This window comes from Staurois parvus, unplaced genomic scaffold, assembly GCF_062004578.1.
Source record: "Staurois parvus isolate SC_StPar_1 unplaced genomic scaffold, SC_StPar_1.0 ptg000202l, whole genome shotgun sequence".
NCBI lineage: Eukaryota > Metazoa > Chordata > Amphibia > Anura > Ranidae > Staurois > Staurois parvus.
The window spans coordinates 1001404-1017955 of record NW_028317998.1 but is presented as its reverse complement, the minus strand read 5'-3'; the positions used below and the strand labels follow the sequence as shown (position 1 = coordinate 1017955).

The window sequence follows — 16552 nt, the reverse complement described above, 5'->3', positions numbered from 1 at the left end:
AATGTAGTATAAAGATTATTTTTCACATTTCAATCTTTTCTTTCTTCACTTTCACATGGTGATACTGTCAGTAACACACTTCCTGTTCAATTGAGGTGAAACTCTCTCACTGTATTGTATCGGTGTAGGGGAGCATTTACTACTTGACTGCAGGACACCGTCACTGCTCCTTATCTCTGTAGCATGGGGAGAGTTGTTTGTAATTCAGAGATGGATAGAAACCACATAACTGATAAGTGTACTGCAGAGGCAGAGAGCACAAGACATTATCAGCTTACAATAAGTCTGGCAGAATCAATGTTTTTTTTTGTTTTGCACTTATTGACCAATAAAATAACAAACATTTTCAATTGTATATTTAGCAGACCAAATAGGAGCAAATAAGATATGTTCATTCTTAGGATTTTTCCTTCTGCCTTTGATGGATCTAAATGCTTGCTCCAGATCAGTGACTCAAAAGGTATTGCAACCAACAGCCAAACAACTGCATTTTCAATGGAAGCCTTCATATCTCTGACAGTACAGGTTTCCTTTTAACACATTTCTCCAGTTATGAGTAAAATTACAGTTGTGCTCAAAACTTTCATACCTTGGCAGAAATCATGACATTTTGCCCAGTTGCAATATGCCGACAACACCTTGACATGCCTCACTGGGCTTTTTTTGTGGCACTGGTGCAGTAAAGGCTTCTTTCTGGCAAATCGACCATGCAGCTAATGTTTGTTCACGTATCATCGTATTGTGCTCCCTGAAAAAAACACACTGCCTTTTTCTAGAGCAGTCACCTGTGTGTTTTTCATTGTATCTCTAACAATTCTTCTGGCAGTTATGGCTGCAAACTTTCTTAGTCTGCCTGACCTCAGCTTGGTACCAAGAGATCACTGAATCACTTAAAGTGATTGAACAGTACTGACTGGCATATTCAAGGCTTTGGATATCTTTTTATATCCTTTTACATCTTTATTAAGTTCTAGTAGGTCTTTTGACAGTTCTTTTCTGCTCCCTATGGCTGAGTATCTAGCCTGCTCAGTGCATCCATGTGAGAGCTAACAAACGCATTGACTATTCTACACTGACACTAATTGCAATTTAAAAAGCCATAGCTGTGGGAGATTAACCTTTAATTGCCATTTTAACTTGTGTGTGTCACCTTGTGTGTCTGTACCAAAGCCAAACATTCCAAGTATGTAAACTTTTGATCATGGCCATTTGGGTGATTTCTGTTATCATTATGATTTAAGAGGGAGCCAAACAACTCTGTGATAATAAACTGCTTCATATGATCACTATCCTTAAATAAAAGGCAGTTTTTTGGCATGATCAGTCATATTTTCAATGTCAATGTTAAAATTTCATGATTTCTGCCAGGGTATGCAAACGTTTGAGCACAGCTATATATGTGATAAATTTAAAAGGTATACTTTTTGATAGGGACACATGCAGTATAATAAATGGACCTGATGTCCTTGACACCTAAAATTAGGTACTACATAAACTGTATATTAGGCAGTATTAGGGGAAAAAAATCTGAAACAGTGGATATGTTGGGGAAGTAATAAGGAAAATAGACTGAACTGCAAGAATGATTCAGTGAACAGGGTAGTAGTCCATCACAGGCTCTTGGCTGACCATTGAGGTGAAATACACTGAGGTGGAAGGCCCAGTTGGTCATATTTTTGCGTCTAACTGCACTCTGTCAGAATTATTAGGGTTGGTTACTGAAGTAGTTCACCTTCCATTTAGGCGTGCAATTGTACTGAATATACTGAGAGAATACCTGAAGGCAAAACTTGCACAGAGTGGAGATGGATTGGAACCTGTTTTTATTAAGGTTTTCATTACTACCTTTTGCCCCACTAGGAAGATTTGTCCTCTCTATTGGTCCTGTTTGATGTTATCATCAAAAGTGAAAGAGAAACTCCAAAATTTTGGGTTTTCCCCAGAACAGTAATAGAGAAGAAATCTTTCAATGGGGACACTAGTTCTGGTGACCTGGGGGCCCCAATGGGTTCCCTTTGCAGGGATTTCCTTTCACTTCTGGTTTTGGTTATGGGACAGGAAGAAATGGTAAATCTCCCCAATGGGGCACAGATGGCAAAGAAAAAAAAACCCTATCTAAAATTAAAAAAAAAATGTTTTGCCTATAGTTCTACTTGAAGCCTCCATATTTTTTTGTGGTTTGTGTACTTGAAGGACAAAATAACATGTTTATGTGAATATTCTCCTCCCCAGTGGTACATAGTCACATTTCCTTTTCTTCACTACTGTACTTCCAGCCTCCAAAAGCTCAGTGTAAGCTCTGAGTAAATTTGGTTGGAGTCTACATAAGGTTGTGGACTCCTTGCATGCCCCCATATTTCAGCGCTGGACTATTTGCTCGGCACCAGTGTTGTAACATAAATGTAAGTAAGTTGGATGCTCCACTCTACACCAGATGTGTTTTCTCCAATCTGCTAAACAAAGTGAAACAAAAGGTGAGTATGTTCTGCTGGGGAGAGAGGTACCAAAGATGTACGGCCCAAGCAAAGGTTTTCTTTAAGCTAGGGATTTTACAGGTAAGTACCGATACTTTTGGTCAAGTACTCACTGATACCGATTAACATTACCTTTGCAGTGCGTTCTGAGCCCATACAAAATGAATGAGCTCAAATCACACTGCAAAGAATTGCATGAGACTTGAATAGGAATGCAGTGTGACTCCTGTCCAAATCTCATGTGGTTTCCTGCACAGCTCCTGTGTGAACCTAGGCTTTCATAGTGACTTTGAGCCTTGCAGTGCTGACAGTACAGGCTAGATGGCTTCTAATTGGTCAGGTCCATTCATGTGACGGTGCTGACCAATAGAATCCCTATAATCCATACTGTCAGCACTGAAAGGAGAGGAGAGAAAGCCATGGGGATTTCAAATCCCCAGACCTGCAACGTAGCTTTTTGTTGTCTGACAGGGGGGATCAGCAATTTGGTACAGTGGCACCTGGGGGGTCCAGAGGATGGCTGGAAACGCTAGAGGCTGGGGGGAGGGAGCCATGGGAGACTCAGAAGGCAGGAGGAATCCAAGACGCAGCCGCTGATGTTCACAGTGGGATCGGGAGCTGGAGCTGGTGAAACCCTTCATGCAGGGAGGTTTCCTGCACCACTCCTGTGTGAACTCAGCCTCAAAGTCACTATGGCAAGCCTGGATTCACACAGGAGCTGTGTGGAAAACTGCATGCAATTCAGACAGGAATCACACCACATTCCTGTTCAAATCGCATGAAATGTTTTGCAGTGTGATTTGAGCCCATTCATTTTGTATCGGCTCAAATCGCATCACAAAGGTATCAGTTTCAGTATCGGAAGTATTTGTTCCCTACTGTAAGTATTATTATTAGTATTATACAGGATTTATATAACGCCAACAGTTTGCTCAGCGCTTTACAATATAACAGGAGACAATACAGCAACAATACGGTTCAATACAAAAGGGATAGGAGGGCCCTGCTCCTTGGAGCTTACAATCTAGGAGGGAGGGGCTAGTGGTATAAAAGGTAGTAACTGTGGGGGATGGACTGGTTGGAAGAGTAGAAGATTCCATTATTAGCTGAGGGCAGGATAGGCTTCCCTGAAGAGAGAGGTTTTCAGAGATCGCCTCAAAGTGAGGCGATAGTCTGATAAATTGGGGTTGAGAGTTCCAGAGGATGGGGGAAGCTCTGGAGAAGTCCTGGGGATGAGCATGGGAGGAGGAGACAACGGAGCTAAAGTACATCAACTGTAAAAAAAATATAGAGGCCTCTATTGTTCATATAAAAATGGCAGTTGCCTGATAGCATGTGACTTTAATCACAGGGATCAGGAACTTGAGTCACAGCCCAGAAACAAGCATGTAGAAAATTAAAGCATGAAAAAATGAGTGTTTATACTTGTGCAAAGTCATTGACTTTTGAAAGTACTGAAACCAAAGCATTAGTATTGCAACCAAACATTCAAAAGTGAGGCCCACATATCTCTCATGACAGTTGTACTTGAAATCAGCAAATCATGTGCAAAAGTAATTCTGATTTTTTTAGATTTCGTGCAAACAATTGGTTGTTTAAAGACAGTCATCAGCTCTTTTAGAGTTGTGCAATCACCATTGTGCACTCACCAAGCAAGTTGTTCTCTCTGAATTGTAGTGTGGTAACTTTTGAACTGTAGGTTCCAAAACTACATATTAGAGCTTTTTAGAAGTCATTGTAGATACATTTTCTACAACAAACACAAATAGACCTGTTTTCCAAAATCTGTCCTCCTTCTACCTGCACTGCACCCAAATCCCAGAATCTCCATTTTGTACACCCTTTTCCCCCTTTCACGTGGAACTCTGTTTCACACATGACATGAGATCCCCTCATCCTCGACTCATTTATTTTCCACCGTCTGAGTTATCCCACATCCTATTTTAACTTTTCTTTTTCTTTCTTTATTTACGTTCATTGCAGCCAGATCTCTGTGGTTTACAGATGGGCTCAGGGAAACTCGCAGAGGTGCGTCACAGGCCCAAAAAGAAGCTTGCATCAAAAGTGCTTCTTTGAGATGTCCTAGCGTTTGCAGCTGCAAGTTCATGCGTGTGCTGTAGATATGTTGCTTGGCTCATACGTTTCTCATTCACTCCCGGACTTCAGGGGCCCATGTCTCTCATTATTCTTAATTTGTTTTATTTTCAAAGCTGCCATGTTTTTTTTAAAAGAAAGTTTTCCTTAGAGAAGCATGGACGTTGCTATTCTGTTTTATTCTACAAATGTTAGTTGGCTGGCTGTCATGCCGACCTTTTTGGGGCAGTACTTTGAGACACTGACATGGAACAAGTACTATATGTAGTTAAGGTTTTACTCTGTCTTTGCTGATCCATATACCTGTTACAAGTCAGTGACTCCTAAAGAGTTCATTTTAGCAGGTCAAAATAATAGACCTCTTTAGAAGGTGAATAATGACAGCACCCATGTTTCTCTTAGGAATGGTATATTTTGAGATGACCTAAATTGATGTGGTGCTGGAAAAAAAAGAAAGAAACTTTTCTTTTTGAACAACTTCTGTGATACTTAACATTTCACCATCAACTTTAAACAATGATAAAAGTACATGGTGTCAAGATTTATTGAGGATTGCAAAACAACATAGTCCATTTGCAGTATAGTACCCTAAAGAAGTAGTATCATTAAACATTCTTTCACTATTTTCTCCCCTATGGGACAAAGTATAGTATTGTATATTGTAAAGTATATATTGTTAGGTGTTTCCTAAGTGTAGTTATGAGGTAGGACTAGGTCCAGCCCTTCCCAAACACCCCCCTTTCCCCACATTCAGACACACACACCTACAGCCACAACAGGCCCAGCAAGATAGCTAGGAAGGAGATGGCCACTTTTCTTGGCTCTAAGCTTGCTTCTGAGACAAGGGGTGACATGAAGAGTGTAGAGGGACAGGAAGCTGGCATGCCCCCTCTCACTCTGCATCCCTTTTGCCGCCTCTTGTCTCGGAAAGTACTCAAACCTGAGAAAAGCAGTCGTTATGAAGGGGCTATCTCCTTCTTAGCTATGTTGTCAGACCGGCCATGGGTGGAGGAAGGCTGTGCCCTGTTCAACCTCATAGCTACACTTAAGACGCACCTAGCACCTTGGGACAAAGTACTACATGTTCTTTGTCCCTTAGGGGACAGAATAGTGAAAAATGTTAATAATTCTTCTTTAAATGATCCTTTCTAGGTGTGGTTAGCTAGTGTCATATCTCCAGTTCTATTTGTAAAATTAGTCATACACAGACAGGTCATACACTTCAGATGTGCAATACCTGTTCCAGCATTTTTTAGGCAGATGAGTCTATATTCTTATACATGTGGCTCTGCAGATGGTGTTCTCTTTGCCCGATAACTACTGTTTCCCCAGAGATAAGCTAGTGCTGTCATCTTTGCATTCCTTTCTCTGCTAGCAAAGAAATGAATGATGCTAAAAATGCTAGTGTGCTACTCAATAGTGCGCCCTTTCAATTTAATATAAGGGCCACTCTAATGCATTGCATTCCCTTTTCAACCTACAGCCAGCCGTGCTTTTCTATGACCAGATAATCTTGTCTTGCCACTGACACAGGAGTATTCAATCTTTTTGAACAATATTTTCTTTAAACCTCCTCCCCTTTCTTTTGTTATTGGCTCCCTGGGCCTCCCATAAAAACTACAAAGAGCCTTAAGTAAATTATAGCCAGCCTGCATCATTGATTATAGCATTCCTACCAGTGTTGTTAGGCCTGTTGCACTTTATCCATTGCAAAATAACATGCTGGGTGTTCATCTTTTTCTTTAATACTATGGAACTGATCAGGTTAATATATAGGAAAGACAGAATTTCATAAGTGCTTTGTAACAATCTGTCTCTGCACTTACAGAACAGAAACCGTTATGGATTTAAATTGATATTCACCAAAAACGTATGTATAAAGCCAATTTACAGTGGGGCTTTAGACTCCGCCTTCCATGGATGTCTACGTATAAGTAGGTTTATCCTGGAGAGGCCTAGTCGAAAATTTCAGAATTTTTTCAGATAGAAACAATATTTGCCATGTGTAGCATAATCAAGTTTGTAGTTTTAAAAGGATGTGTTTAACAGAAACAATAAAGCTAAATTATGGCCAAAAAATACAGTAAGTTACTTCTAATGAAGTGAACCCCATCTCTGGCTGCTGCATTTGTTAAATCTTTTACTTTTATTCAGGCTGCAGTCTCCTGTTGGTGCCTTATGTCCATCACTGAGACTTACAGTTCTAGATGTGATTCAGCATTGCCTCCATTCAGAAAAAGTTTTGCATTCTTTTCACTGAACGCAGGGTGTTCTGTGATTGGAGCCAGGGAGATTGTGACACACACATCTGCCATTAACAGAATGCCTCACAGTGATTAAATTCTATCATGTTGTCAGAAGTCTTACTAGTGGTGCCAGTTAAACTTGTTTCCTCATCCGTTATATACTTTAAAGCTCCATGTACACTGGCTTAAAAATTGCTGCTTCTACAAGAGTTTTGTGTTTCCTGTAGAAGCAGCTCAATGTTATCCTATGTGTCCATGCACATTAGGACGATTAGAGGCACATTTTAAGCTCAAAGATTAGAGGCACAGGAAAAAAAACCCTTCTGGTTTGCATTTTTGATTGGAACTTTATGGCAGAAAAACCTCTTAGCTCTCCTAAACTCGTCCAAACTGTGTTCAAAAACGCTCTATATCAGCATTTTTTTTTTCTGCCAAGGAAACGGGCGTTTTTTTTTTAAGCCCAGTGTGCATGGAGCCTTATTGGGATTTGTGTGTCTCTTTTTAACTTTGCCTTATGTAAAGATGCATAATGCATTTAAAAGTTGTTTAAAAAGGAAAATGGAGTCTTCGTGAAAGTAAACTAAAGAAAACTAAATACACTTTTCCAGTGAGCAACCCCAGATGTGTTAGTTGGTCATATGGGCCAGGGTATTATTATGCTATGGATATTTACAGTTTTTGGAAAAAGAAGTACATTTCATGCATTTTTTAAATACTTTTTTGCGCAATATTGCATTTCTATCAAAAGGCATTACAGACCGGTGCACATAATTCTTTTCACATACATGCCTTGTTAAAAGACCATCAATATCATATATTTGCTTGGAGAAAGTAGATAGTCAGTGATTCCTTTTATGTAAGGTTATATACTATATATCCTATACGAATTGAAATAGGCAATCATTTTGATATGAGACGCATAACATTAGAGCTCATGGCATTAGCTAAATTTATGCAGCACTCAGGATGCTGTGACGAGTGTAGAAGAAACAACCTTTTTCCCTGTATTTCTCAAGCCTGTTGATTTTAGATTTTTGTTTTTCTTGTTTTGTTATTTTATTCAATATCAATGAAATGTATAGACCTATAAAGGGTGCATGGGTTGTCTCAGTCAGATCCACAAACTGGGAGAGCTTTAAAAATAGTTAAGGTCTCTAAGTGTCTGAGTGATCATGAGTGATTTTCTAACTGATATAACTGACTAAATTACTTATTGTAACATAATGACAGTGACCTAAAACTTCACTACATGTCATTGACCAGCTTATCGTAGCTCTTACCCATAGAGTTCAAGCTTGGCCACTGACATTAAAGTCCATCAACAGGCATTTCTCTTTTTATAACTGCAGTTTACTGTGTAATTGATTATTTTGTATACACATAGGGGTTGATTTACTAAAGGTAAATATACTGTGCATCGCAAGTGCAGTTGCTTTATATCCGAGGGAAAGCTCTGAAATGAGGAGAAGCTCTGCTGATTTCTTTCGCGCGCAAGCAAAAATGCTATTTTTTTTATTTTCCTTGCTTGTTTCCCTTTAGATCTAGAGCAACTGCACTTTCAGTGTACTTGCAGTGCACAGCCTATTGGCCTTTAGTAAATCAACCCCATAGGATAATACCCCCACTTGGATGGTGGTCTCCAGCTGTGAAATCTCTATTCCCTAGTTCCTGGTTCTAGTCCTGTCCACCATGGAGTTTTAATTGTTTCCAGCGACCTCTGCATGTGCTTTGCCCTCCTGCTAAATTCTGTGTTAACATAGTTTTCAGTCCTACTGGATGTGTTGGATCCTCTTGTTTCATTGGCAAGTTCACATATCTAAAAACGTAAGCGCAAAGATCTCACCACCTTTGTCACAAGTATTTAAATGTGTAATTCGACTCTCCTGAATTGACCAAAAACTGAAATATTTTAGATTTGGGTAGACTAGATTTATGAATTAAAGCGTTACTTAACCCCGGACCCCGTATTCACTATATCTGGTCTCCCACAGTACACAGAACATGGAAATGTAATGATTTTAGTAACTATAAACTGCTGAATACCTTTTCTCATCAGCAGTTAGAGCAGTCTTGTGACTTCAGCTGAGCACTGGTTAAACCTTGTAGGAGGAGTTTTCTTTAGGAGGATGGAAATCCCCTGATCTCTGTCTGGACAGTGTTGATTGGCCCTGTGCTGATCACATGCACTCTCCCAAGAAAAATAAAACCTCCCTAGCACTACATACTAAACTCAGCATGTGCAGAAGGGCACGGTTCAGTCTGTCTTAGCGTGCACATTTGAACAAGAGGAGGGGCAAAGAAGAAAACATCAAACAGCCTTTTTACACAATGCAGAGGATTAACCCCTTAGGTTCCACAGTGAGTATAACAAGCATGCTTTACTGCATATACAGACTGATTTTACTGTTGTGGGTTTAGTAACACTTTAAGAGTGCTGGATTCTCCTGATGTATTGATAGCTGTTCCCATTAAACCTAAAGGCTAGGTTTAGCCAGTTTAATTCCTGATCTTGAATAATGTTCCATAAAGGGTCTGATGGCAAGATTTCCTTTTTGTAGCCCCTAGCTCAACAAATTCCAACTGAAATAATTACAAAATCAAGTAAGGAGAGAGGTTGCCCTGTAGATAATCTGTACTGGAAAATAGAACATATTCAAAAATAGTTTTACCAGTATGACATGCTTATAATGTTCATAGTGGGGGTAGAATTGGTAGTGTTGGTAGGAGAGATTTTTACCATTACAGAGACAATAGGATCTATTATGCACCAAAATGGGTTGTTAAGTTAGAGTGGAATTAACCATAATATCTATTATAGGCTAGGTCCAGTGTAATAATTGAGGTATTATAGGCCTGGTGAAAGAACCATAGCACAGTATAAGCAGAGGAAGTTTCTAAGATACGTCTTGTAAAAGACATCAGTGTAGAATATACCGTTTAGTTCCATTTTGCACAGAGAGCTTCAATTCAATTGTATTTTCTCTTTAAAAGCCAACTCCATCTAAAACTGATATTTGAGCAATAACTATTTGATATTTGATATTTGAGCAATCAATAACTGCAGTTGCCAGACCTACCTGGCTTCTTTAGCCAATGCAAAGTCAAATGATGATGTCAGAGATGCAAACTACTGCAGGGAATTTTCACTTTCACAATCTAGGAGATAAGTGGGTAATTCAGATCATTGATGCCCAGTAAAACTAAACTACCCTTGTTGGGTACAGTTGGTGTTTTACTGTCCTCTACAAGACCAACCTAAATACATAATGCACATTAGACTTTGTTTATGGACTTCATGGCTATATATATTTGAAAAAAAAAATCTTAAATCATTAGCAATATTGCTAGAGACATAATATTTGTAGAAGTGTACATAATAGTGACGTGAAAGAAATAATGAAAAAACAAAAAAAAGGGCTATTTATTACTTACCTTGTCATTTAAAAAAATAAAGTGTTGAATTTCTGCTCATAGGAAATCCTATATTTAGGTACAGATTCTTCTTTATATAACCCATACAAAAGTGAAGGTGTTGCTTATCAAGCTATCTAGTATGTTGATATCTTGTTTGGCAATATTTTAACATTCCTTTGCTCCACTTTTTCATAAGGCCCATGTGTTTAATCTTTCCTCTACTTATTATTTTCATAAATATAGATATTCATAAATATAATATATATTATACCATAGCCTCATGCATTTCAAAATGGATCATACACTTATAATTCCACTCCATTGAATGAATTGTCTTGTCTGCACTCTAGTACCATAACCACCGCTAACCCTTTCTGCCATCTTTTAGACATCAGTTAACATTTTTCTAAAAACATGACTCATGCTCCTTGTCTCACAACCATAACTTACTGTACTTTTCTTTTTTTCCTCATCTGGGATCCTGGTTTTAGCATTGTGTTTTACAAGAGAATGACTGTATATGTAATTTTTTCATAGCAAAACCAAGGTCTCAATCCAACCTTCTCCCAGTGTATTCAGAGACTGTGTTATGTTGGTTGTTGGAGAATGGGACAAAAACGATTTTCTGTCTTCTCTCCCACAGGGAATCCCAGAGCAATGGGCAAGACTACTGCAAACCTCAAACATTACCAAACTGGAGCAGAAGAAGAACCCTCAGGCTGTGCTAGATGTCCTCAAATTTTATGATTCCAAAGAGACTGTCAACAACCAGAAGTATATGAGCTTTACGTCTGGAGGTACATTCATTTATTTGCTATTTTGTTTTCCATAAAATAATTCCACTAAGGATTTTTATCTAAAATGGCCCTGCCTCAGTATTCTTTTAGAACAAAATATGGCATTCTTTAAACAAGAAGTTACACTGTTCAACAGGTAAAAAGTTTTGGGCATAAAATTAGCTAATCTTACATAATTTTGGGGTGCTGAAAACGAAAATGACCCTAAAAAATGTTGATTGGCTCTAGTTTCCATGATATATTCACCCATCTAATGACGTAAGCCATTCAAAATTATGATGCAACTTCAGCTGCATATTGCGCAATGGATACTGGTGACCAATAGAAAATTGCATGTATACTGAGATGATGCAATATTAGCCTTTAATTGCATCACTTCACTGCATAAAAGCTGCAGTATCTGTAGCTGATTGTAGTTCAACAGCGTCTTTACATTTCGTTTTATGCTTATATAGGCTACTCAGTAATGCCTCGAACTTGTGTGAATAAAGCAGATAATTTCTGCTATATCTGCGGTGAAATAACTTTTATCTCACAAAAAAGGAGGATAACAGGAATGATTAAGAAAGCCTACAACTTGTATTTTGGCTGCAAGATAGGAGACCAGGACAAGAGCTGGGCACAACATATATGCTGCAATTCTTGTGGGACGGCACTGGAGCAATGGTTGAATGGAAAAAAGGCATCTATGCCTTTCGCTGTGCCAATGATTTGGAGAGGGGCTACCAATTCCTAAAGCACCAGAATCCTTCGTGGTTGAGTCAAGTGAGGAAGAACCTGAAGCGTGTAGTCACGTGCAGTTGTAAGAGATAGCCCTTTCCTCGAATACAAGAGAAAAGCCAAGAGAAGCAAAACCGACACAAACTGAAGACAAAACTAGTGAGAATCCTAAGTATTAAAATGATTCAACTTAGCTTATGGCTATAATTTTTCTTGGTAATCCTATGCAATATATTATGCCATTTAGGCTTTGTTATGTAGTCAATATCACTTGCTTTATATTTGTGCAAAGACATCTATATAATTATTGTGCATTATGTAGTCATTACGCCTATAGTAGAAAACTTTCCGTTTACAGAAAAACTAGAGCCAATTGACAAATATCATTGTTATATTTGAACTCAGAATGTGAAATTCATTAAGAAATGGATCCTTTTGTTTCCAAAACTGGCAAAAAATAAAAATTTGTTGAACAGTGTTATCAGTCTTTTGAATTTTTAGTCTGTAAGAGCATTCAGCAAGTATTAAGAACCTTAGATTGTACTCCCCTTGAGAGTTAGGGACTGATGTGAATGTACAATATATACAGTTGTGTCCAAAATTATTCAACCCCCACTGAAATTGAGTGTTTTGGCCAGTTTGACATTGCTTTTGATCATTCAGTCATCTTGCTTACATTTACATTAAAGAGGCACTTGTAGGTCAGACAAATATAACATAACAGTTATAATGAAATAACCACAAATGTCTTTTCTGTGCTCACAGCATTATCAGTTTTATTCAACCCCCAAGTGACATTCAATCTTAGTACTTAGTACAGCATCCTTTTACAGTTATAACAGCTTTTAAACGTGAAGCATAGCTTGACACAAGTGTCTTGCAGCGATCTACGGGTATCTTCGCCCATTCTTCATGGGCAAAGGCCTCCAGTTCAGTCACATTCTTAGGCTTGCGCACTGCAACTGCTTTCTTTAAGTCCCACCAGAGGTTCTCAATCGGATTTAAGTCTGGTGACTGCGATGGCCACTCCAAAATGTTCCAGCCTTTCCTCTGCAACCATGCTCTAGTGGACTTGGAGGTATGCTTGGGATCATTGTCCTGTTGAAAGGTCCAACGTCTCCCAAGCCTCAGGTGTGTGACGGACTGCATCACGTTTCCATCCAATATCTCCTGGTACTGAAGAGAATTCATGGTACCTTGCACACGCTGAAGCTTCCCTGTACCTGCAGAAGCAAAACAGCCCCAAAGCATGATTGACCCTCCACCATGCTTCACAGTAGGCAAGGTGTTCTTTTCATCATAGGCCTTGTTCTTCCTCCTCCAAACATAGCGTTGATCCATGGGCCCAAACAGTTCTAATTTTGTTTCATCAGTCCACAGAACACTATCCCACAACTTTTGTGGTTTGTCCACATGGCTTTTGGCATACTGCAGTCGACTCTTCTTATTCTTTGGAGACAGCAAGGGGGTACGCCTGGGAGTTCTGGCACGGAGGCCTTCATTACGCAGTGTGCGTCTTATTGTCTGGGCTGAAACTTCTGTACCCACATCTGACAAATCTTTTCTCAGTTCCTCAGCAGTCACACGGGGACTTCTCTCCACTCTACGCTTCAGGTAGCGCACAGCAGTCGAAGTCAGCATCTTCTTTCTGCCACGACCAGGTAGCGTTTCAACAGTGCCCTTTGCCTTGAATTTGCGAATGATGCTTCCTAAGGTGTCTCTTGGTATGTTTAACATCTTTGCAATCTTCTTATAGCCATTGCCCTTCCTGTGAAGAGAAATCACCTCTTCTCTTGTCTTCCTGGACCATTCTCTTGCCTTCACCATGTTTGTAACCACACCAGTAAATGTCTAGAAGGAGCTGAGTATCACAGTCATTTTAAAGCTGCCTAATTGGTGCTTATTATGCTTGATTGCTGCTCGGTGACATCCACAGGTGTTTTCAATACCTGATGGAAAGCACCTGTATGAACCTCTGTTCTTCAGAGTGGTAGTCTTTAAGGGGTTGAATAATTGTGGCAATGAAGAAACCACATAAGAACCATTTACTACTGTATTACATAAACAATTGATGTCATTTTAGTTGCATTTGGGTAGTTACAACGTCCTTGTAGGATTTGATTCTGAATACAATTCCAAATGTACACTATAGTCCCTAAACCCCTTTACAGCATTGGGGGTTGAATAATTTTGGACACAACTGTATGTAAAGCACTGCGTAAATTGACGGGGCTGTATAAGTACCTGAAATAAATAAAATAAGGTTAGAGCTAATGCTGGCATTCTACAAACAGTACCATGAAAGATCCTCACATTGACTGTATATTTGTAAAAAAAAAAAAGAATGGACACAACAATCAAATTATACAAAATGATATAAAGCATCAGTTTATAAACATTTATGCACTATAGAAAAAGCATTACATTTTTATTTTTTTTATATATATCCATACCTGGAATTCATCTTTTGAATATGCATAATAAATCTGACATATTGTTCACACTTTTAACCTTATGGTTACATTTTTATAATGACAGACTGCTTTCTATCCCTTGCAGCATATTCAACTCTGCATTATGAGAGGATGTCTGTGAACTTTGATTCCTGTGATTTATTTTATATTGATACAGTGGGTAAAATAAGTATGTCACCATTTTCCTCTGTAAATATATATTTCTAAAGGTGCTATTGACATGAAATTTTCACCAAATGTGGGCAACAACCCATGCAATCCATACATACAAAGAAACCAAAACAAACAGGATGTGTTACTAAAATGGAATGCCACAAGGAAAAAGTATTGAATACGCTAACTGAAATTTATTTAATACTTCATACAAAATCCTTGTTGATAATGACAACTTCAAAACACCTCTTGTATGGAGAAACTAGTTGCATGCATTTCTTAGGTGTGATTTTGGCCCATTCTTCCACACAGTCTTCAGATCTTGAAGGTTCCGTGGGCCTCTTCTATGAACTCTAGTTCTTTTCATAGCTTTTCTATTGGATTCAAGTCAGACGATTGGCTGGGTCATTCTAGCAGCTTTTTTTTCTTTCTTTGAAACCAATTGAGAGTTTCCTTACCTTATGCTGAAAAACAGCCCTGCACCATGATGTTCCCACCTGCAAACTTCACTGTTGGTATGGTGTTTTTGGGGTGATGTGCAGTGCCATTTGAACTCCAAACATGGTGTGTATTATGCCATCCAAAGAATTAAATTTTGGTCTCATCTGACCAGACTATATTCTCCTTGTATTTCACAGGCTTGTCTAAATGTTGTGCAGCAAACTTTAAATGAGCTTCAACATGCTTTTTCTTCAGCAATAGAGTCTTGCGTGGTTAGCATGCATACAGGCCATGGCGGTTGAGTGCATTACTTATTGTTTTCTTTGAAACAATTGTACCTGCTAATTCCAGGTCTTTCTGAAGCTCTCCACAAGTGGTCCTTGGCTATTGGACATCTTTTCTGATTATTCTTTTCACTCTTCTCTCAGAAATCTTGCGAGGAGCACCTGGTCATGGCCAGTTTATGGTAGAATTATATTCTTTCCACTTCTGGATTATGGCCCCAACAGTGCTCACTGGAACATTCAGAAGTTTAGAAATCCTTCTGTAATCTATGCCGTCAGTATGTCTTGCAACAATAAGGTTGTGAAGGTCTTGAGAGAGCTGTTGGCGTTTACCAATCATGAGATGTTTCTTGTGTGACACCTTGGTAATGAGACACCTTTGTATAGGCCGTCAGTTCTGACTGAACCAGCTGATATTAATTTACACCGACAAGGGGCAAGGTTGCTTTCTAAATACTGATAGATTTCAGCTGGTGTCTTGGCTTTCCATGCCTTTTTGCACCTCCCTTTCTCTATGTGTTCAATACTTTTTCCCTGTGTTATTCCATTTTATTACACATAACTTAAGTTCTGAACTTGTTTCTTTTGGTTCCTTTTGTATGTATGGATTGCATGGGTTGTTACCGACATGTGGTGAAAATTTCATGTCAATAGTACCTTTTGGAAGTATACACTATATTACACTATATTGCCAAAAGTATCGGGAAACCCTTTCCGAATCACTGGATTCAGGTGTTCCAATCACCTTCATGGCCATAGGTGTATAAAATTAAACACCTAGGCATGCAGACTGCTTCTACAAACATTTTTGAAAGAATGAGTCGCTCTTAGGAGCTCCATGCATTCCAACGTGCTAGAATGATAGGTTCAATAAGTCCATCCGTGAAATTTCCTTGCTACTAAGTATTCCGCAGTCAACTGTTAGTGGTATTATAACAAAGTGGATGCAACTGGGAACAACAGCAACTCAGCCACATGGCAGAGCGGGGTCAGCACATGCTGTAGCGCACAGTGTGCACAAGTCGACAACTGTCTACAGAGTCAATAGCTAAAGACCTCCAAATGTCATGTGGCCTTCACATTCGCACAACCATGTGTAGAGAGCTTCATGGAATGTGTTTCCATGGCCAAGCAGCTGCACCCAAGCCTTACATCACCAAGTGCAATGGAAAGCGTTGGATGCAGTGGTGTAAAGCACTCCACCACTGGATTCAGTGTGTTCTCTGGAGAGTTGAATCACGCTTCTCTGTCTGGCAATCCGATGGACAAGTCTTGGTTGGGCAGTTGCCAGGAGAATGGTACTTGCCTGACTGCGTTGTACGAAGTGTAAAATTTAATGAAGGGGGAATTGTGGTGTGGGGTTGTCTTTCAGGGGTTGGGCTTGGCCCCTTAGTTCCAGGGAAGGGAACTCTTAAGGTGTCAGCATACCAAGATATTTTGGACAATTTCAATTCC

General features: G+C 39.2%; 1 protein-coding gene across 4 annotated transcripts in view; it reads left to right on the top strand.

Annotated features, from left to right (window-relative positions):
- PAK3 (p21 (RAC1) activated kinase 3) overlaps positions 1-16552 on the top strand; it is a 224141-nt gene that overhangs the window by 163130 nt on the left and 44459 nt on the right. For 3 of the 4 annotated variants that reach the window (XM_089678264.1, XM_089678266.1, XM_089678265.1), the window contains 2 exons: positions 4479-4502; positions 10872-11025. In XM_089678264.1, the coding sequence (XP_089534390.1) occupies positions 4479-4502; positions 10872-11025 (178 nt within the window). The remainder of the gene's footprint in view (positions 1-4478; positions 4503-10871; positions 11026-16552) is intronic. The other variant, XM_089678267.1, reaches the window with a different exon arrangement.